The sequence below is a fragment of the Anomalospiza imberbis genome, chromosome 2, assembly GCF_031753505.1.
Source record: "Anomalospiza imberbis isolate Cuckoo-Finch-1a 21T00152 chromosome 2, ASM3175350v1, whole genome shotgun sequence".
NCBI lineage: Eukaryota > Metazoa > Chordata > Aves > Passeriformes > Viduidae > Anomalospiza > Anomalospiza imberbis.
Window position 1 is genome coordinate 2,724,760 of NC_089682.1, and position 23,084 is coordinate 2,747,843.

Sequence of the window (23,084 nt, forward strand, 5' to 3'; positions counted from 1 at the left end):
GTTTATGTGATTCCCAGAGGAATTTTTTGATACACTGGCATGGGAATGAGGTCACCCCATAAGATTCTCTGCCCCTTGACATCCCCAGACTCAGTGAAAATCTTGGAAGAGTGAAAATTCAGGCCTTGTGAATGCTAACATGTATTTTTACAGGAGTTAGTTTGGATTATCCTGTGTTTTTAATTTACTGGGCTGTTTTTTTTTTTTTGCAGAGATATTGAGTACAAGGAACTTCAGTTGTCACTGGACCAGGTTACCATTTCCAAGTCACAGTTTTCATGCAGAAACTCAGTATCTACCTCGCAGGAAACAAGGAAAATAGTAAAACCCAAAAGTAATAAAATGAAGGCAAAACTCAGAACAACACCTTACCCGCCACAGGTAAATTTTCCAGCAATATTTAATTACAAGTTGTTCTCACAGACTGCTTGGGACAGCATAGAGATAATCCAGGACTGAATTTACTATAAAACAGACTATAGCATTGTCCATCCCAGGAAATCCCTCATAAAGCAGGATAAAATTAGACCCTTTTTTCCTTGGGGTGGAAAGTACAGGTAGCACAAACCAGCTCTGGCAAGTGATGTAAAACCTTTGGGATATGGAGTGTACGAAACACTTCAACCACAATGTCCTTTCTTGGCAAAAAGAAGAAAATCCTGTACTTGGAATTGTGCTGTGAAAATCTGTGCTAGTGTAGAATGTGTGTCATTTATTGTTGGTGTGTGGAGTTCTTGATGTCAGGAGGAATTTCCCCATGGAAAGGGTGGTCAGGTCTTGGAAAGAGCTGCCTGGGGAGGTTTGGAGTGTCCATCCCTGGAGGTGTCCAAGGTAGGGCTGGATGTGGAACTCAGTCAGTGCTCTGGGCAGGTGACAAGGAGGGCATTGGGCACAGCTGGGACTGGATGAGCTGGGAGGGCTTTTCCAACACTAGTCCTGTGATTCTGGAAAACTGAACTGCCAGAATTATCAAATCAAAACAGGTTTTTTGTTCCCATGTGAAGGCAAGGTCACAAAGAGAGGAACTTCAAACGCACCGCTCCGTCCGTCCCTTGAGCCAGCGAGGCCCAGCTCTGGGTGCCTGTCTGACATGTCCTGCACTTTCCTATAAAAGTTCCTCCTTTAACTCTCTTTCCCCCCTCTTTCCCCCAGCAATACAGCTCGTTCCAAGCAGACAAACTGGAATGCAGCCAGGTGGGGAGCTGGCGCTCCAGCCCCGCCGCCAGCGCCGCCGCCCTTCAGGAACAGAACTTCCATTCAGAGAGCAGCGAACTCCTGTACGCCCCTCCCTACAGCCTGCCCTTCTCCTACCACTATGGACACTTCCCTGTGGATTCCCACGTCTTCAGTGGCAAGAAGCAAATGCTGCCTGCAAAATTCGGGCAGGCCCAAGGGGCGCCCTGCGAGGTGGCGCGGTTCTTCCTGGGCGCGCTGCAGACCAACGGCGAGTGCCAGTGGCACTACGCCAACTCCCTGGTTCCCAGCAGCCAGTCACCCTCCAAAAGCCTTCCTGAGCAGCCAGTGAACATCATCAGGCACAACCTTGCACAGAGTTATGAAGGTGGGTGTCGCCCTGAGCCAGCAGAAAAAGCTCGGCCGTGCGGTGGATGGGGAGGATTTGCGTTCGCGGTTTGAAAAATTGATTTGATGCCTTGGAGTGGCTCCCTAGGACAGAGGCTAGACAAGATTAAGAGAATAAGAGCAGGTATTTATGAAAGGCCTCCACAGATACACCTGGGGCAGTCAGAAGCCTCCCAGAGGCCTCACCCAGGCTGGACAATGGTCACGAGTGTTTCACACAATTATAAATTTGGTCCATTTACGTATCAGGGGTAAATCCTCCAATTACAGCTTCAGGTAATGAAGTCATTAACCCCAAGTTTGCTCTCTCCCAATTCACTTTTGTTTATCCTTTTCAGGGCCTGAGGCTGTAGGGTGTCCTTGAATCTCAGGCCTAGAGGGATTAAAGTTTTGTCTGACCAAAACGTGAAGACAGTAACTAACACTTTCTAAGGAGTTTAGAGTTATGCACTGATGCAGCACAGGACTGGAAAAACAGGAAAGCTGAAATCTTAAGGCATCAGTTTAGGAAGCACAGAAAATCAGAGGCAGTGAAGTGTAGCAATCATTATATTTATGGTATTCCCATGTTCCTTCTTCCCATTTCCATCTGCACTGGATTGGGAATATTACCAAAACTTCAGTTGCCAAAATGCACTCACCAGAATCACTTTTAGGGCAGCACAGTGCTACCTCCTCCTTCAGTACTGGCACAGTTTACCCTCATGTTTTGCACTCTCAGAGTTATTTAAGTGGAATTTCTCAGGTAAGTCAGATTGAAGTCAGACTGAAACTTCACCTCCACGGTAATTTTTGATATTTTTAACACAGAAATTAAAATAAACACCATGTATTCCCATAAAAACTGAAGCTTGTCCTTTCTCAGCACGAAGCCACTCCAAATGTCCTTACCTTACAGAGTGATAATTCTGCTTTACTGGATAATAATTCTGAATTTGAAAATGTCTCCCATCACCTGCATTATTTCACTGTGCAGATGGTCAGGGATAGAAATTCTTGGAGGAAAGGCATTGACTTCTCTGAGGTGGAAACCTATAAGAAATAACCTTGAAAAATTATTATACAACCAAATGTAAAGATGCTCAAAATACTCTATAATCACAGAATCAGGGAATAATTAGGGTTGGAAGGGACTTCTGGGGATCTTCTTGTCCAACTTGTTTATTTCTCCTGTATTCAACCAAAACAGGGTTTATTGCAGTGGTTTGGGCAGAGATTTATCTCTCATTTTAAACACTCCTCATCTCACAGCTGCCCCAACTCAAAAATGAAACTGAATCAAGTTGTGATGGGCAAGGAACAATGTTAATCAGCTGAAGCAACAAAAATATTTGGACAAACCAGACTCTGGCAATTCAGGCTTTTTTGGGATGGTGTCAAGTATCTTTAACTCAATTAATAGCATAATTACTCCCCTGACCCAGCTTCCCCTTCAAGTCAAACACAACTCTGAATTTAATTGCTTTCATGAATGAGCCTTGGAAGTTCAGCTGAGATTTCAGGTTACTGCTGATTTTAGCAAGAGCAGCCTTGGTTGGCCTGGATTTCCCCCATCTTTCCTGCTTTATTTTCAGTAACTGTGAGAATTATACAAAAAGCTGTCACAAAAATATGCAAAAAAAAAACCAAACCCAAAACCCACCACATCCGAGTTTATTCAGTCTTATTAAATATAGGAGTTTTTTGTGATTTAAAGTTATCTGAAAGTGTCAGAGAACATCAGCAAGTGCAGAATTCAGATCAGCTGCTGCAGACCTCCCAGGAAACCCTTCTTTAAACTCCTTTAAGCAGGACTCCAGTTTATCACTTTCCAATCCAGACCAAATCCTTGGATCCCATCCACATCTCTCTGCATTCATCATTTTCATTAATTAAAAATCACTGATGAGGACTGAGGTACTGCTGTGCAGTCAGATGGAAACCCTCCTTTCTTGGAATGGAGGAAGCAATAGTGGAAATTTAAAATGAAAAATAATATTTAAAATAAAATATTAAAATAAATTTTAAATTAAAAATTTTCAGTAGTCTCCAAGGTACCATTTTAAGTAGGCTCTTGGGTACCAGAATCAAGAATTTATTCACTTATGGGTGCAGCTATCCAAGATCCAAAGGGAATATTAAAATATAAATATATTAAAATACAAAGATATTCAAAGCTGAGCTTGCTGCTTCAGACAGAAATGGAATCAGACATCAAATGTGCTTCCCACGGAGGAACAAATAATTTCTGCCTGGGGTTTTGTCCTTCACAGGATGGTTTGACCTCCCCAGTGATGGACCTCACCTCACTGCTAGCAGCATTTTATTTCACTTTTCTGTGGTTTTGATGAAAATGAGCAAGAGGGAAGCTCTTCTCACAGCCTAGAGCAGGTTAAATCCTTCTCCTTAGTTTATGCTCCTCTAATTTGCTGCTTCCTTTGGTTGCTCCTGTGGACTGTGGTGGAAAAGGTGGAGTTTTAGACAAAAAAAAAAAAGGAAATGGTTTTTTCCTTTCTAAAGATGCTGTGGGGAAAAAAGAAAAAAAGAAACAAAAACGAACCAAAATAAAAAAAAAAAACCCACCACCACCACTACCAACAAAAACCCCACCCCCCAAAAAACCAACCAACCAAAAAAAAAAAAAAAAAAAAAAACCAAAACCAAAACCCCGCCAAAATCACACAAAAGTGAAACAAAAAACCCACAAAAACCAACCAACCAACCAACCAAGCAAAAAAAGGACAAAAAAATCCCCAAACAAGCAAACAAAAAAACCCCAAAACCCCCAATACCCCACAACCCCCTCCCCCCCACAAAAAAACCCCTACATATTTTGAGGATAAGGATAAATATTTTGGGGATACTGCCTATCCCCAGTAAATCTGCAAGAAAAGGGTAAAAAAAAAATCAAATCCCAATAAAAAACTTGCAAGAAACTGCTGCTATTTTTCAATCTCATCCCACATCACCATTTCCTCATCAGGAGGAAAATGGAGCTGCAGTTCCAGCGTTTCTTATTTCTGGTTCTGCTTCCACTGAAGGTTTTGCTGCTTGAGTTGGGAGATGTGGCTTCTCTTCTGAGCATTTTGATGCATTTTGATAGATATTTATTTTGGATATTTATTGGGGATTGGGCGAAAGTTGGCTTGCTACAATTAATTCTCTGCAAAAGCACTTTGAGCTGTATAAAAAAACATACTTTTTTTTTTTTTAAAGGAAGTACATACATATTTCCTTTGAGTTGAGGAAAAAAATGTGGTCAAACTCAGGCCTGAGCAAAAGGGGAAAGGAGAACATGGCTTCCCCTACAGACAGGATTTCCACCCAATTTTTCCAGCCTTGTTTCCTCCTCAAGCAGAGCTGTTGCAGTTTTGCTGAATTCTGAACCTTTGGAAGCGAATTCTTTTTTTTTTTTTTTTTTTTTTTTTTTTTTTTTTTTTTTTTTTTTTGCATCTGATCTCCCTTAGGTTGTCAAGTGCTGCTTTTTTCCAGTGGCTCACTGGAGAACTGACAGCCAGGGAGCTTCAAAGCAGGGAGGATCTGCTTAGCATCATCATCTTCCATCCAGAAGGCAAAGCCAAATCTGACATCTGGCAGCCGGCTTGGATGCGAGGGCTATTCCACATCACATCCACGGCAGCATCTGCCAAAAACGCCGTGGGCCAAAGACATTTTTCTCCATGGAAAATAGCTCCTCTTGGAGAGATCAGAGATTGGAGGATGATGGTGCCAAGCCATCAAAGCTCTGAAGAAGCACGTAGCAGATACGACTGCCTGCAAATCAGATGTTTCTGCTTCAGGATCTGGTTTTGAAGCTTCTTCCACTTTTTCCCAGCTGGCCCAGTCATCAAAAAAAAAAATCATTTCAGTGATTTTAGTGTTTTTAGTCAGAAATTTCCTTTTTAGCCTTGAAACCGCTGTTGTGGGCACCACAGGACCTGCTGGTCACTCAGTGGTGCTGTTGGCCCTTCTGAGCTACCTGTGTGAAGCTCTGTGCCACCAGTCATGCCAAAATTCAGGAAATGAGGAAAAAGACTGAGAAAAATCTGTGAAAAAACTCCCCAGGTTTAGCCAGTGCCTACTGGAAGAAAGAAATGACATTTTGCAAAGGGAATTCGCCATGAGACAAAGAGACATTTTGTCTCACCTTTGTTTGTGGAGGGAGAGTAATGGAGAACAACCAGCCCATGCCTTGGGTGATTTGAAATAAGGGCTCAGACCAGGACAAGCACAGACTGAGATAATCTAAAAAAATATCTTTTCATGGGCAGGGGTTGTATCAAGACCTGTTCTATCTCTGCCTTGTTTGATAAAAGGGAGGGAGAGGGACTTTTTATAGGGGCAGAAAGTGACAAGGGAAAATGGTTTTAAACTGCCACAGGGGTCAGATCAGAGACTGGGAAGAAATATTTTGCTCAGAGGGTGGGCAGGCCTGGCACAGGGTGCCCAGAGCAGCTGGGGCTGCCCCTGGATCCCTGGCAGTGTCCAAGGCCAGGTTGGACACTGGGGCTTGGAGCAGCCTGGGACAGTGGGAGGTGTCCCTGCCATAGCAGGGGTGGCACTGGGTGGGCTTTGAGGTCCCTTCCCTCCCAAAACTTCTGTGATTCTGTGATTTATAACCTGGTGGTTCATCCTCAACCCAGCAGATTTGGAGATTACAAAATTAAAGGTGACAAGGCAGAGGCCAGCTGGTGGCTGTGATGCCTCAGCTTCTCCCGAGTTCTCTTGGGCTCTAGAAACGGAGAAGGACAATATTTTGCTCAGAGATTAAAGAAGGGCCATAAAGTGAAAATATTCCAAACTGCAGGAGGACAGATCCATACCTGTAGTGGACACCTGAAACCCAGAACACCTGATAATTAAACCTTATTATTTATATGTCAGTAGCTCTCAGCATCTATATTGATTTCCCAATAAAAACACCAAATGTGGAGTTAAAATCAGAGCACTGAACCACACCAGTGAAATTCACAAGCTATTCTCAAGCACGTGGCTGAACCCTGGTTGGATTTGTGATCTGAAAGAGCCATTTTTCACCAGCTGGTGAGAACCCAGCTTCCCTCAGCTTCTCCTTCTTGTGACAAAATGTATACATAGAAAAGGGAAAGAATAACTTGAAAGGTTACTGTTTCTAGGAGGGTAAAGAAGAAATTGGAACCAGATTCCTGTTTAAATTCTGGTGTTAATTATGTAGTGCAACTCCCTCTGAAATTAATGGAGCTCTGCATATAAAAGGAAAAAAAAAAAGGTACAATTGAGCTGTTTCTGCTTCCTCTGTTATCCATGAAGGCTTTGCCAGTCTATTACAGCACAGGGAATATTTAATTATTAATGGGCACGGTTACATCAGCAACCAATAGAGGGAAACTCCAAAACTTTTAAGATGTTGAGTAAAACCGTTAGAAAAACAGAAAATCCATTTTAAAAAAGGCACTTAAGTGTCCAGGGCTTCCAGTGAACCTCACACAAAACAAGAGTTGGGGTCTAACTTGAGAAATTTGCTCAGTGTGTCATTTTTCGTTTAACATAAAACTTTCAAATGTGCCTTGGAGGAGCTGTTTAACTCACAAACTGTTCATAGGAGAGTGCAAAAAAAATTATTACTCATATGGTACAGGAGAAAACCAGGGGCCTTTTGCTCTCACCACTTGTAGACAGGGCTGTACAGAAAGGAAAAGCTTCATAAGGCAAGCAGAAAATGGCAAAAAGAACTCCAATTGCTTCAAGAGTTCAGTTGCCATGCAGAAACTGAGGAGAAAAGAGACTGCCCAATAAATTTTAGAGGAAAAGCCTGAATAGACATCCTAGGCTCACACTGGTGAAAAACGAAATATCTGGCTTCTAATTCTCTAAAAATACCCAATTTTTTCTCCCCCGTTCAATGTTGTAACCTGCATTTTAATCATAATCTACCTTTATTACATGGAAATATCTTAAAAGCAGAGACCCAGCATTGCTGAAGAGGTGTTTGTGTTGCTTTTCAAGTGATGTTTTTAATATCTGATGTCAACTTTTCAAAGAGAAAAAGCAAAGCATTTAACGTGACCCACTCTGGGTATCACAAAGAGATTTCATTAATTAGATAATGACAGGTCACCTTCTAATAGCTTATGTAGATATTAAATATATCCTAAATAAATATCATGAATTAACAGAATCAACAGAATTCTGCAGAATGAAAACACCTTTGAGACCATTGAATCCAGCCTCTGAGCTCGATGCTCTCCTTGCAAGGACAAGTGTCCAACACACTCCCACAATGACACGAAGAATAAACTCAGTTTATTTCTGGTTATTATTCCATGATTAAAACAATTCCACTATGTTAATCATGGAATCATTGACAGGCACCAACGTTATCCAGCTTTTAGCTAAACCTCTGAGAAGAGCTTACTTAAGGGGAAGATTTTTGGTTTCAGGTTGTAGTTCCTAACATTTCTTTGGTTTAATTCCCCTGACTGAACTCTGATAAGTTCAGATGAGTTCATAAGTTCGTGCCAGTGAGTTATAATCACTGCAAAGGCTCGTTGTCAGCAATTAACACGTTTTCTTTCCCCTGCCAGTGCCACTGTCCAACAGGAGGTACAACCAGGACGCTCTGCCCGAGGCCTTCCCCAGCTGCACGGCGCCCGCGCCGGGCCGCTACAAAGAGGAGCTCTACGACTCTGGCATCCTGAAACACAACAAAGCAGAGCCCAGGATCCAGCCCCCCGCCCACCTCATCAAAGAGGAAAACAAGCTGCCTTTTACCAGAGACCTGCCAGAAAAAATGGCCATCAGCGAGGGCTCTTTCTCCAACTCCTTGCTGCCCAAATCCGAGTGCTGCCAGGCCAAAGCCGTGGGACAGCTGAGCCACCTGCTGCCCGTGCCCTCGGTCTACGAGCAGAGCAGGAGGATTTGTGTCAAAGACCCCAAATTTGGGCACATGGGCCACCACCCAGGCAGCCTGGAGGAGCTGGACGAGAGGATGAGCACGAAGCTTGACCACGAGGCCGACGGCGAGCGGCTGATGGAGGTGAGGCCCTCGGGCCAAGTCCCCTTCGTGCTCCTCAACTACCACCACGTGCTGGCCAAGCACGGAGCTTTCCAAACTTCCCCCTGCACGGCCACGGGACACGTGGGAGAAAATTATTCCTACAACTCTGAGGAAGTCAACGCGTTTATTTACAAAAACCAAAGCCCCTCCTCGGCTTCTTCTCCAGATACCCACAAGGAATCTGCACTACCCCACTACATTGGGACTTCTGTAATTATTGCCAACGGCAGGTGACGGTAGCACAGGAGGGTTTTGTGTTTAATTAAGAAGCCAAACTGTAATGATTTGCTAAAACAAGAAAAAAAAAAAAAAAAGAAAAAAAAAAAAGCATGAGGAAACACAGTGACATTTACTGAGCAAAGCTGGAGGGCAGTGAGGGACAAACTGGTGAGTTCCACGAGTCCCAGTGGCCAGGAAAATCCCCTCCATCCCCTGCCGTGCTTCGGCGTCCCCGATACAGCTCTGGTGCCAGGGAGAAGCCAAGTTCCAGATCTTATTTTTGTTATTTTATAGTGTGCAGCAGAAGGAAACGAGAGGTGTTATATGCAGAGGTTTATATGAAGAACAATTTTTTTTTTTTCCTTGACCCCTCCTTAAAATAAACTCAAGATTTTTTTCTTTTTTAATCATTATCATAAAATATGCATTCTAGTTTAGGGTTTTTTTGACAAATTGTGTGAAACCTCACATCAGCTCTCCACCCAACCCCCCGACAAATGGACTTTGTTGAGAGAGTGGTGATTTTGAACAACCACAACACAGCTGTCCTACCCAAACAGAAAAAAATCTTATTTATTAATTACCCAAAAGTTTTAAAACTAAATAAACCAACCCTAAATTTGATTTATTTAACACAGATTTCCGTGTTCTGAGATTGTTGCCACCACAATTTATCTTGACAAGGGACAATATGACAAATTAATAGGTACAAAGATAGGTATTACAGGGTTACAGGTCTTGTCATGGCAAATTGGGACAAATTATGGAGCAGGAACTAATTCCCCACAAATAAGAAAAGGAAACTCCTAAATCCTGTGTTTCCCTGAGTATTCTGGGGGAAGCCTGTGCAGATTTTCAACCCAGCCAGTCACAAATACATCTTAATAGCAGCACCAGAAATGTTTTCTTTATAGTCAAGAGAATAATGAACATTTCTGCCTTATTTTGAACTTGCCAATAGAATTGTGAGCTTTGAAAATTCCAGCTCTTAACACGCTGAACTTCCTCCAGCATAAATCCTGTTGTCAGCACAAAGGTAGGGCTGGAATTCCCTGTTTGGAGCACTTCACAAATCCCAAACAGCACATTTGAAACACTCACATTTGGCCCAGCCAGCTAGGAATAGATTTTCACCCCTTTATTTTTAATTCTTTGCAGAGGATGGATCTGTGTGCGTTTAACTGACAACACTCAGCCCACGGTGGTTTTCAGCCATTTCCCCAGACATTGTGAGTGGATAAAACAACAAAAGGCTCCCTGAACAATAAATGTGGCTCTAGATCTCACTGAGCTCCATTTCTTACCCCAATCCAAGCTTAATTCCGAATTTTTCAAACTTTCTCTCATCAGACTCAAAAGAGAACTTCACTGAAAAACCTTGAGCATCCTGGGATAGTGGAAGCTTCCCTGGATGAGCTTTACGATTCCTTCCAACCCAAACCATTCCATAATTATTTGAAGAAAATTCTTATATGGCTTGTGTAATGTGGAGAAAACACTTGCTCATGGATTGCACCTTGTCAGAAAAATCATAATGCAATACTCAGCCCTAAAAATTCCACGTTCTCCATCTTTTCTATGCAGTAATAATTCATCTTAGAATGGTCTGGGTTAGGAGGGACCTTAAAGCTCATCCAGCATTTCCAAGCCCCTGAAATGGGCAGGGAATTAGAATACTGTGATAAAGTTATTTCCTTCTGTGTGTGAATATTTATTGCTATAAGTGCACAAAAATACTTCAAAAGCAAAGGCTTGAAATCAATTTTCAGTATTTTTTTCATTGCTTCCAACAAAGGTTAACAGAGAAACCTTTATTATCAAATTAATATTCACTTGAAAAATGAACTTGAACTGAACACTCTCAGTTGTTGTTTTCAATTTCATGAAAAATACATTTTTGTTCTAAACAGAACAAAAAAAGCCAAATCAGTGATTGCAAAAAAAGCCAAAACAGAACCAAACCAGCACAGTCACTCCCTGTGTAACCTCAGTTTGTTCAGTGCTGGAGAAGCTGGCAAGTCTCCAGAAAAGCTGTAAATGTGGATTATAATCATGCTGACCCCATAAATCAAAGCCAGGAGACACCAGTTGCTTTCCCAGTGGCTGTGGTTCAGAGCCCTCCCAGCCCCTGCTCCTCATAAACGACCCCAACTCCTGAAAAGATAATTATGCTGAGACTCCTGGGTTAATTTTGTTCAATTAAATTAAACCCATGCCCCACAAAGGAGCCACTGGCATGGTTGGCATCATTAAAAAGAAACCTGATGCCCAACCTCTCCTGCTGCACTTTCTCCCTCATTAGTGGCACTGCTGCATTTGGGTGTTCCTGGAAGTCCTGCTTGCTATAAAAACACAAAAATGAGGCTTTGCTTGAGAAAAACGCCATTGATATTTCGCAGCTCGATATTTTTCCACCTTGTTATTCCCACTTCCAGGCTTTATTCCAGCAGCCTGAGCAGAGGAGGTGTTCCATCATTCTCCCCCAGGTGTTTTAGGGGAGGTGATGCCCAGGCACAGGAAATTTCCCTGCGAGGCAATAATGAACCAATTAAGAACTCACAGCTGATAATGCAGGGGAAGGTGCAGAAAAGATGGCAAAAGCAAATGTAGGAAAAATTTTTTTTCCTGACACTCTCCAAGATATAAACAGCAATTCCATGTTCCCATCGGGGAGTAAATTACATTGGGAGGAAAATAGGATTTTTTGGTCAGTTAAATTACAGATGTTCTCAGCAAAATCATAGTGCAGAACAGGGCACTGCCATCACAGTGGCTGTGCTTTAATAATGAAAAATGTTTTCAATAATGAAAAAAAATGATGGCACGGAAGGGGAATGTGAATTGAAATATATTAGGAAAAATAACCTCATTTCTCTTTAGTATTTGAGCCACTCCTTGGTCGTGCGACTGCTCAAGGTTTTAAATCTCAGAGGAGTTCAGACTTGGCAAGAAAACAATGGAAAATGGGAGAATGAGAGTGAAAGAGGGAATATTTTACCAAAATCATAGAAAATTTGGGTTGGGAGGGACTTTGAAGATCTCATTCCAACCCCCTGCCAGTCAGGGAATCTTCCACCAGACCCAGGTAAAGCTGGAAAAGTGAATCCCATGGTGAGGTCTCCAAGTTTTGGAAGCAGTGCGGTGGAAATGAAACAAGGTGAAAAAGGCACAGATCCATCCCCAGCTCTCTGTGCCCTGTGATTTGAAAAAGGCAATTTAAGGAAATCCAGCACAACAGGTGCAAAAATGGGGATTAATCACTGAAAGTGCCAATGAATGGGAAATCTGCCAGAATTTCTCCAGAAATCTCAAGACAGAACATTAATTCTTTTTTTTTCCCAGCATTTCAGTCACACTTCAAAAATGCCACAGAGGAAATGTTGTTATTCCAGTTTTTTCCTGAAGGTTAGAGTTTGCTTTTTTTTTTTTTAATATGATGCAGATAAAAGCTATTTGGCAAGTGTAGGTGAAGAAGCACGCAACCCAACCAACCTATTCAAGCTCAAAATTATATATGTATTCCCTAAAAATGTAAAGCATTTTTGCTTATTTATTATGTAAAACAAAACCGTTAAAATGTTAATAAAATCCTGTAGCCAAAGGAAAACTGAGTTGAATTTCTTTTTTTTTTTTTTTTTTTTTAATACAAAACAAAGTATTTCACAAAGGACAGTGGTGCATATTTGAAAATTTATTTCAAGTGTGACATGTTCTATATTGACAATTAATGTATTATAAAACACACAGAGATTTTTAAAAATTTATTGTATTTTTGCCACGTTGCATTTTAAATGAAGACACTTGGAAAATGCAAAGAACACAGAATCAGTAATGAGATACTCAACACTTGACAATTCTTCCCTGCAGTTCTTTTTTCTCCATCATTTTTTGACCTCTGCCCTTTCCTGGGCCCAGGTTTAATTTCTTTGGTGTCTGATCAAGGCAGTGCATCCCCACCACCACTTAGACATGCAAATGTTCTTATCAAACCAGCTACCCCCAGGAACCAGCACAAATCTTTCCCATGACAGACAGTTTGATTGTAGAGATCTCCAAAGAGTTGCAAAAAGTAATTTTTTTTTTCAGGCTGCTGATGCAGCTGAATCAGAGAAAGCAAAGAAACGAATTTTTGCACAGTGAAGCAGCAGCATAAAGAATTAAATGCTTTAATATTATTTCCAGGTAATAGCCCTTGATTTGTTGGATATATTAAAAAAAAAAAAAAAGCTCTGAAGCCTTATAAAAGCTTTACTAGAGGCAGGATGTGCTGCCTGGACTCTGAAATGTGAAGTACATTATTACTTTTTCAAACCTTTGGAAGCAGCTTTGTTGCTGACTGGGCACGACCCACCCTGGACTCGCACACGTGCCAACACACCCAGAAGTTTTCCTATCAATAAACAACCCCCACAAATGTTTTCACCATGAGAAATGTTCTACCAGAGCCCAGCAGGGAAAAGAAAAAAAAAAAAAAAAAAAAAGAAAGAAGTCCCAGAAATACGGACATGGTAATAAATGGGTTTTTTGAAAGCACTTCATCAAGAAAATAGTTTAAGATATGACCTCAGCCTCACAATGGAAGAGGTGTTTTACTAATCCAGACAGCTGAACAAAATGAAACATTTTCAGTGCATTATTCTGGGGCCTGGAGCTGGCTGGATCTCTCCAGCCCCACATCCAGGGACACCCCACACCACATTTGTCTGTCACACACGGAGAACAAGGAAAACAAGGATTTTCCTGCAAAAATGTTGTGGTTTTCTGGGCGTGCCACGTTGGGCAGAGGAAGAGTCAGACTCTACCTGACAGAGAGTCAGGGACTTCTCCAGGGACTCACCCACAAGGACTTCATCCAGCTGCTCTCTGTCCCATGGGAATTCTCCTTGTCTTTGGTTCTTCCCAAGGGAAAGCAGCAAATCCTTCATCCAAATCCAGGAGACACCAGAAGAGGCCACTGAAAAGGCAGAGTGGCTCCCACGGCACCCCCCGTGCTCTGGCACATCCAGGTTTGGGCAGCTCTCCCTTGTGGCAAGGAAATTCCACTCCAAGTTTCTTCCCAGTGCAAAAATGTTGGGAATAACCTGACAACTCCCAGTGAGAACAGAACCAGCTCATCACCAAGGCAGCTACAAAAGGACCAACAGCAGCCAGGAAATGTTGCAGCATTCTGCTGTTAAAAAATCTCTCTGCTGCTGCTCAGCCACTAAAGCTTTACAAACTCGTTCTGCCCTTCCAAAATTCCCATGTTTTATCATTTTCTCCCTAATTTTTTGTCCCTGGTGAAGGGAGAAGGAAGTTTTAAGGAAGTCTTAAGGAAGACATTCAAGCCCCAGCCTGAGGCACAACCTGGTTGTTCAATCCCTCCAGGCACTTCCCAGTCTGTGGGGAACATGAACAACACTCCAAAGGTGCACCCTACAGGCAAATCCTAAAGCTGAGACAGTTTTAGCTACAAATTCTGGGTCAAGGTGAAGTTTTGTAAAACTCTGTGGCTGGAAAAGCAGCACCAGAGCTCTGCTTTCCTGCAGCAGCACAGTTTGCTCGTGAAGGAAAAGGTAGAAAATAAATGAGGATGCAGCAGGAAGATGTGAGTGTGCATGTGCACACCCATTTTTTATAGATCTATATATAAATATATCGTTTCTTCTTTTTGCTGGAGTTTTATTAAGCCAGACTCGAGTCTCAGTTGATTACAACATGCATTAATATTGAATTCTGGTATCAAAGGCAGCTGCCAAACCTTCTCAGCCCAAAGCAGTTTTGAAAGCATCTGGTGGGGAAAAGCTAAACTTGGTGTATCATTTTAATTATGGCAATTAACAGCTGTGTGTGTGCAGTTCTAGGAGATGCTGGCGTGCAGCCTCACGTGATTTGGATCATGGGGGAAAAGAAAAACCCAGCAGGGTTGGACAATTAGGACAAATCTTCCTTGAGATGGAGCATAAAATCCTAAATTTAACAGGGACAATTTAATTTCTACTCTTGCTGCCAAACCACCTAAACCCTAATATGTGAGGATTGGTCAAAATTACCATTACAGACAAGTTTCCTTGTTTTAAGACTCCTTGGCTTTAGAGCTGAAACAATCTAAAATGTTTGGATTGTTTATGAGGTGAACTTTAACCTAAAAACTCAATTTCTGGCTAGTTTCCTTTCTGGAAACCAATCTGGCTTATCCACCATGAAAAAAAAAGAAATTAAGGTGGCCACATCACACCTGGGACAAGCCTGGTTGGCACGGAATTTTTTGCGGCGCTGTGGTGGCCAAGTCTCCTTGGGAGAAAACCCCACCAAGCTCCCACGTGGCTGCTCCAGGAGAATTCCCAGGCTGTTCCCCCCACCTGGAAATGTGCAGGCAGCCCCAAAAGTGAGCTGCTTTCAGGTCAGCAGGTGTTAAAGGTCTTGCTTTTAGTGCTTAGCAGCAAACCCAGACACTGGCTTGGGAAAGGGCGTGACAAAAGGGTGTGGAAGAGAATTTGGACCTGGGGGAAGGGTGTGACTTCTCTTTCTCACTGCAGTAGTTGTTTGCAGCAGGGACTTTGATTTATTCCCTTTATTTATTCACTCAACTTCATTGAGATAACGATATAATTACCATTAAATTCTAAATGAATTACAAGTTCCATCCCCTGAGGTGGGATTCGACAATATCCTGGGTGTGGCACTGTTCCAGTGGGTTTTTCTTCCTGAAATCTCTTGGAAAAACCATGATTTGAAGGACAGATGAGATGATTTACTCAGATCCAGCTGAGGAGAGCAGAGTGCAATCACCTGGATAACCAAGCACAGTCCCCAAGTGCTGATGGAATACTCTCCCAAAAACTCAAGGCAGCCATTAAGAGTTGCAGACCTGAGATCAAGCACAGGTTGGTAAATTATTGTAGAGGTCTACACAGAGAAGAACCATATCAGCAAGGATCTTCACTCAGACCTGGAATTAAGCACAGTGGTGATCCCAGTAATTCAGGAATATGTGATGTTCCAGCTGGTTTTAGTGCAGACAACAGAGAAAAACAGAATTTTGTTAAAAAAAACAAAGTAAAAAAAAAAAAGTAAATATTGTCCTGCACTGTGCTAAATCACACAGAAACAAAATTTAAAAAAAAAGGAAATACTGAGCCACTTCAGTCTCTCCAGTACAGGGTGTAAATGAAGAGAAAGTTCTGTTCACCGCAAATATTCCTTTGCAATCCTTGTAAAAGAACAGATCCATACAAAGAATGGCAACAGAGGTGTGTTTTAAAGTTAATGAAAAGAATAAAGGCCTTCAGCTGTGAGATCACCACCTCTTTTCAGCTGCTGACGTTACCCGGAGCAAACACAAAGCAGAAAATCAGAAGGAAAAATCAAACTTTCAGTTTCCCTTCCCACCTTGAACAGGCTGAGGTGACAGTGCCCAGTACTAAAGAGTTCCTGTCAGTGCTTGGGGACGATGAGGTTCCTCAGCATGTCAAAGGAGTTGCCATCAGGGTGCACAGACTCCACGCCCTTGCCCTCCTCGTGCACCTGGAGGTATCCATAGTCATCAATCCCAACAATCCAGGCCAGCGGGCCCTCCTCGCTGCGGAGCCGCACCCGCTTCCCGCTGAAACAGAGAATTCTGTCAGCAACTGTCCTGGTGGGAAACACAGGATGTGGCTGGGGCTGTGTTCTATCTCCATCTGTCAGAGCTGGGGCAGTTCTCTGCTGTTCACTGGGCAGATCTTTCTTTATCTTTCCCACAGCCAATCCTCCCTCCAGGAGATCTCTTCTGTTCATGGGCCATTAATTATTAATTATCTTCTGTCCATGGCCAGTGAGCGTCCCTGCATGGCTGAGAAAATTCCATCATCCCATGGGGAGATGCTCTGCCCAGGGGAGGAGCCAAGCATTCCTACCTGGATACAATCTGACCTTGGGAACACCACAGCAGCCTTTGCCCACTGCATTCCCAGAGGAGCAGCTTTCTTCCCCACTGCATTCCCAGAGGAAGCCCAGGCCCATCTCCAGCAGCCCTGGAGCTTCAGAGGAAAACTCCAGCCTTGTCCAGGATCCCTGCTCCAGCAGAGCCACAGCTGGCACTGCAGGAGGGCTGAGCCACCATGGAATGCGACTGCTGCCACCACCCTGACCCACAGGCTGCCAGGGCCTGTTCTGACTCTGTCAGGGTTGTTTTGTATTACTGAATTTTTATTTTACTTTTATTTTTTCCCTAATAAAGAACTGTTATTCCTATTCCCATATCTTTGCCTGAGAGCCCCTTAATTTCAAAATTATAATGATGTGGAGGGAGGAGGGTTTACATTTTCCATTTCAAGGGAGGCTCCTGCCTTCCTCAGCAGACACCTGGCTTTTCAAACCAAGACAGCAACTCATGGACACTGAGTAGTTAAAACTGATGCCTTAAGATTTCAGCTTTCCTGTTTTTCCAGTCCTGTGCTGCATCAGTGCATAACTCTAAACTCCTTAGAAAGTGTTAGTTACTGTCTTCACGTTTTGGTCAGACAAAACTTTAATCCCTCTAGGCCTGAGATTCAAGGACACCCTACAGCCTCAGGCCCTGAAAAGGATAAACAAAAGTGAATTGGGAGAGAGCAAACTTGGGGTTAATGACTTCATTACCTGAAGCTGTAATAGGAGGATTTACCCCTGATACGTAAATGGACCAAATTTATAATTGTGTGAAACACTCGTGACCATTGTCCAGCCTGGGTGAGGCCTCTGGGAGGCTTCTGACTGCCCCAGGTGTATCTGTGGAGGCCTTTCATAAATACCTGCTCTTATTCTCTTAATCTTGTCTAGCCTCTGTCCTAGGGAGCCACTCCAAGGCATCAAAATCACCTCAGAGGACTCATCAGAGTCATTAAAAGAAACATGGAATGGTTTGGGTTGGAAAGGACTTTAAAGATCATCCTACTCCAACCCTGACAGCTTCCATTATCCCAGGTTGCTCGAAGCCCCAATGTCCAACCTGGCCTTGGGCACTCCAGGGATGGGGCAGCCAGGGTTTCTCGGTGCCAGGGCCTCACCACCCTCAAAGGAAAGGTTTCACCCTCTAACAGAATATTTAATTTCCCACCTCACTGGTTCTTTACCCAGATTGACTATCAGCAGCATTTTCTACCTGCTCTACCCGTTTAATTTCCTTTTGTGCAATAAACGGAGTTGGAGTTAAGCCAAAGTCTATTTGTTTTTTCCTCCTAAAAGTAGAGCAGCTTCATCCATCTCCAACCAAATCATTCCAAATTCCCTTTGTTTAGAGATGATACATGTAAAATACCTGGAAGCATTCTTTAACTCATGCTAGTCACTGGTTTATTCTGTGCTACTCTAATTCTCCCTTAAAATTGTGCATCCTGCTTAGGTGCATGTTTTAAATTATTCACTCATATTAAAGGGAATTTTGTGGAAAAAGACAAAATATCCACGAGTTCTCCCACCAATTTTATTAAAAGAAAAGTTTGAGAATTCTTACCTGTGTACCCAATACTTGTAGTACTGGGGAAGAACTCCATTGGGCCCCTTCTCCTGAAAAATGTCTATGAGCCTCTCCAGCACAGTCACCGTCCTTGCAATGAGACAGTCTGCACTCAGAGGCTTCAGCTCTGTCCCCTCTTCCCTGTTAAACTTTGCAATGAGGTCATTGATGCAGATGGTGGGGTTGCTGTTATTCACATTAAATCCAAAGCCTGGAGAAGACAAAGAGATGGACACAATCAAAGAGACAAACCCTTTGTCACCACCACAGCCAGCACTTAATTCATCTGCTCCCTACAATTATCTCTCAGGATGGCTCCCAGAGCTGGCTTCATTCAGTCTCTTACACCTTTGAATCTTCTTACTCTTGTAATAACAATTTTCAGCACAGATTTTGCTCTTTGTCCTCAAAAAGCCTCCTCAGAATTACAGAGGCAAATCCAGCACAGCCTTTCAACCACACCCCATCCCACCAGTGAGGGCTGGGAGAGGATAAACTGCACCTTGGTTCCAAAACCACCCATGTGAGACACTCTTGTGCTCCCTGGCAGGTCCTCAGCCCACTCAGAGAACAACTGATCCTACCCTAAGATGGAGTTTTATCTCCCAGTCTAAAATCTAGCTCAGAGACCTTTCTGTTTACTGCACTGAGCTGAGTGCCCTTTCCAAAACCCCAGACTTTTCACTCAGCTGATAAGCCTTGTTTGGCTTGCTCAGGAAAGCCCAGAAGATTTGATTTTAACTTTGTAAGACTCCAGTTTGCCTAATCTATCTCACCACAGCATATCCTTTAGAAGCCTCAAGCCTCTCACTGAGATTTCTCCAGCTGGAATTCCCAAATTCTGAGTTGGCAGAATGCCTCCCTTGTTTAAATATGGCTCTTGGGGCCTTTTCTGCAGCCTGCTGAAACAGGCTTTGAGGGATGTAAAGAAGTATATTGTATTACCTGTTTATTTTTTTCTCCTAATAATTTTGGGTTTTTTTTCCCCTCCTCAGACATTTAGGATAAAACCTCCTGTCTGTCAATCAGATTTGGACATGATGCAGCTCCATCTGCAAGGAGGTGCAGATGTCTTGATTTGTAAATTTGCTGTTAATAATTCATAATTTGTGTTAACTTTGAGAAGGATCTCTTCAGCTAAAAGGAGTTTTTGATTTTTAACAGGTCAGGGAATGCACACAAACAAGGCACGGAGATCCCAACACACCAGTCCTGTGGAAATGAGCTGAAATGGGTTACTGGAAAGAGATAAAGGAAAATGAACTGGAAAATGCAACGAGCTGTGCTAGCAAATCCCAACTCAGCCGTCTGCACTCCCATACAGTGTGAGGGAACAGAGACACCGTGGCCACTGAGGGGGTCACAGGGTCTTGGGGTCCATCAGCAGCCTCAGCATCACTGCTCAGAAATCCAAAAAGTGGGACACAACAGCCACCCTGCGACGAGGAGCTCAGCTGAAGCCCCAACATCTGGGAATGGACACGGCAAAGGGGAAAAGGCAGCCAGGAAATGTAAAAACCACGAGGGCTCTGGGGGCACCTTTGCAGTGTCCACGAGAGAAGTGAGCATTCAGCAGTGCCCCTGCAGTGCTGAGGTGGCTGATGGATGTTCCAGTGGTGGATCCATGAGGATCTGGACGTGCTTGAGCAGAGGCAGAGGAGCGCTCGCCGGTCACGCTCGCTGGCTGTCCCCTGCATTCCACTGGTGCTTGGCTCCTCCGCCTGCTCCGAGTCTGGCCCTCACATTAATGGTGAATGTTCTTCTCAGAACTCCTCCTCCAGAAGTCCCAACGCCGTAAAGCTCTTCAATTTTAAATTTCAGATTGGAAAAAAAAGGTTTTTTGGTTTTTGGTTTTTTTTTTTTTCAAACTGTGTTTAGAAGTCTCAAAGTGAAGTGTGTCACCTGCAAGGCTTGAGCAGTGAAAATGCAGGCAGGTCTTTGATCTTGTTCTCCTGAGCTCCTCCTTGAAGCACTGAAGCCACAGAGATGATCTTTGATTTCCACCATTATCCTCGTTGATGGGAGATTCTTAGGAACGCCATGGAAAGAGCGAGTTCAGTGCCTGGAGGTGGCACTCAGAGCTCTGGGCTGGGGACAAGGTGGGCACAGCTGGGACTCCATGGGCTGGGAGGGCTTTTCCAACCTCAGGGATCCTGGGATTCTGTCTAGGAGAGGATCCTTTGGGAAAGGGTGATGGATCTGACACACCTTTCCTGTTGGGGAAGCTGAATCCCATCACTCCTATTAACACAAAAACTTAAATGTCATGAGGCCCCTCAAGAACTCCCAGGGAAACACAGCACTGGAATGATGGAAAAGATCCTTGGACTCATATGGAGCACGGAAGTTTCAATTTTAAAAGCTCCCAGGTGAAAACAGACTGATGAAAATGGGCATTTATCTATACCCAGACCTACCAGGTGGGTATCAGAGAGAATGGACACAGAAAGTCTCTGCTTGAATTGCAATATTTTGATGTTTAGGGTAAGAATCAAAAGGTCCAAACCAAATATGTGAAGTGCTTAAGAGATACTTGATATAATGAACTATTTTTGGATGTATTTCTGCTTTCCTTGTGTGAACCAGGCTGTAGGAAAACACGGAAGCTGTAAATGGCTGATGGGGCACAGAGAGATTTCTTAAGTTTCTGTGCAATTTCCATTCTGTTTGAGTCGATTATTTACAAAATGAAGGTATAAAATTGAACAGAAAATGTCATGTCTGGGCATGTTTCACAGAAGCAGGTGACTTCTTCAACTCTTTTCTTGCTTGCACCTCTAAAATCACAGAACTTTGACAGAAACAACATCATGATCACTCCATCTTTGCAGGATACTTTACTTGTGCACACATTTGAATGTGCCCACATTCAAATAGCAAATATCATCTTTTTCTTTACCCTTTTAGACTTGCTAAGGAATTTTCTTTCAATTTTTCAGACAAAGAAGAGACAATTGCTTTTAGAACCAGAATCTGGCAGGTTTCTAAGCAGATCTGGGAAGCTTAGGGGAAAACTTCCTTATCAAACAGCGGGATGATTATCAGACTAGAGATGATAAAAACATCTCAATAATTAAAAAATGAAAACATTACTCTGTGTACATAGCTCTTCTTCAGATTTAAAAGGCATGATCTTCATTTAAATATTCGTCATGTTCCAAAAAGTCCATAAATTGGAAAAAAAGGATGGAGTTTTCAGTATATTCCACTGGTTTTGCAATAAATCAAGGAGGACAATTTCCCTCTCCCATGTAATGTTCTTCCTTTGAACTCTGCTGTACCAATCCAGATGCTTGCATTTATGTTTGACTTGTCAAGCATATGGAATTATTAAGAAGAATGAAAACATTTACTTTTTGTGCTTCCTCTGAATTTAATGTTGTGCTTTATTTCTTTATGCCTGCTGTCATCATTTGTTCTCGTCGTTGCCATTTTTACTGATACAGACACTGATAACAAAATCCTCCAAAAAAAAAGAAAAAAAAAAGCAGCACAGAAAAGCTTCAAAATAGACATTTACCAATGAGAATGTGAAATGTTGTTTCAATGAGTGTTGAGTTTACCAGAACTCCACCAATCTTCATCAGATCACTGTAGTAAATATCATTTGGCCACTTAACTCGCAGCTCAATGTCCTGAAGAAACAAAACCAGACATTTAGAGACATTTATGGCTCATTCATCACTCCATAGTCTGTAGAGAATCATGGAATGGTTTGGGTTGGAAGGACCTTAAAGATCATCCAGGGCCACCCCTGCCATGGCAGGGACACCTTCCACTGTCCCAGGCTGCTCCAGCCCCAGTGTCCAACCTGGCCTTGGGCACTGCCAGGGATCCAGGGGCAGCCCCAGCTGCTCTGGGAATTCCATCCCAGCCCCTACCCACCCTGCCAGGGAACAATTCCCAATTCCCAATCTCCCATCCAGCCCTGCCCTCTGGCAGTGGGAGCCATTCCCTGGCTCCTGTCCCTGCATCCCCTGGAAATTGTCTCTCTCCAGGTTTCCTGGGGCTCCTCCAGGCCCTGCAAGGCCACACTGAGCTCAGCCCAAAGCTTCTCCTGTGCAGGTGAACAATGCCAGCTGTGCCAGCCTTTCCTGCCAGCAGAGCTGCTCCATCCCTCTGCTCATCCTGGAGCCTCCTCTGGGCTCTCTGCAGCAGCTCCAGCTCCTCCCTGGGCTGGGACGGGGCTGGGGCAGCTCTGCAGGTGGGCTCTCACCTGAGCAGGGCAGAGGAGGAGAATTTTCTCTTCCTCTTTGCCACACCCAAAGTGCTGCTGTCAACTGCTCCTCATAGTGAGAACCTACTGAAGTGCTCCCCAAATGCTACAGAAAATGTAACCCTGCCTGAGGAACTGATGCCTCAGGTTTGAGCTTTTCTGTGTTTCAGACTCTGTGCTGCTTTTGTGTGTGAGCCTGAGCTTCACATTATGGGATGGTGAGCTCTCTGCACAGAGCAGGGAGACAAAACAATTCCTGCTCCAGCTGGGCACCAAGGACAAATGATCCAAATCTCAGCCCAAGAGCACAAACAACGTGGGCTGGAGAGAGGAAAACAAGCAGGATGGGACTGCATGGGCTAAAGCTGGAATGGGACAATGAACTCCAATGTGCCAATGGAGCAGAGCTGATCCCAGTGAGAGCCCCCGGGAGCGCTCGTGCATTTTGGGACCATTTGGGTTCATCTTGGGTGCAGGCCTGGCTGGGCTCTGGTGCTGCCCAAGGTGGATCCATGGAGGAGATCCTTTTCATAAATCCGTGCTTTATTCTTTAGCTCTGCCCAGCTCTGCTCTAGATCAGCCTTCACAAGGCATCA

General features: G+C 43.5%; 2 protein-coding genes across 6 annotated transcripts in view; one reads left to right on the plus strand and one right to left on the minus strand.

Annotated features, from left to right (window-relative positions):
- SIM2 (SIM bHLH transcription factor 2) overlaps window positions 1-9,439 on the plus strand; it is a 58,857-nt gene extending 49,418 nt beyond the window's left edge. The window contains exons 9-11 of the mRNA XM_068179524.1: window positions 213-381; window positions 1,153-1,561; window positions 8,124-9,439. Coding sequence (XP_068035625.1) covers window positions 213-381; window positions 1,153-1,561; window positions 8,124-8,830 — 1,285 coding nt within the window. The 3' untranslated portion in view covers window positions 8,831-9,439. The remainder of the gene's footprint in view (window positions 1-212; window positions 382-1,152; window positions 1,562-8,123) is intronic.
- HLCS (holocarboxylase synthetase) overlaps window positions 3,373-23,084 on the minus strand; it is a 129,487-nt gene continuing 109,775 nt past the window's right edge. The window contains exons 9-13 of one of the 5 annotated variants that reach the window (XR_010995773.1): window positions 21,793-21,907; window positions 18,270-18,483; window positions 6,181-6,292; window positions 3,866-4,015; window positions 3,373-3,511 (exon numbers count right to left, since the gene is read on the minus strand). Coding sequence is in view for 3 of the 5 variants with exons in the window: in XM_068179520.1 (XP_068035621.1) it covers window positions 3,953-4,015; window positions 6,181-6,292; window positions 18,270-18,483; window positions 21,793-21,907 (504 nt within the window). In the remaining 2 variants the exon portion in view is untranslated. Of the gene's footprint in view, window positions 3,512-3,639; window positions 4,016-6,180; window positions 6,293-12,488; window positions 16,401-18,269; window positions 18,484-21,792; window positions 21,908-23,084 lie in introns of those variants that run through there. The other 4 variants (XR_010995774.1, XM_068179520.1, XM_068179523.1 and 1 more) reach the window with 4 other exon arrangements.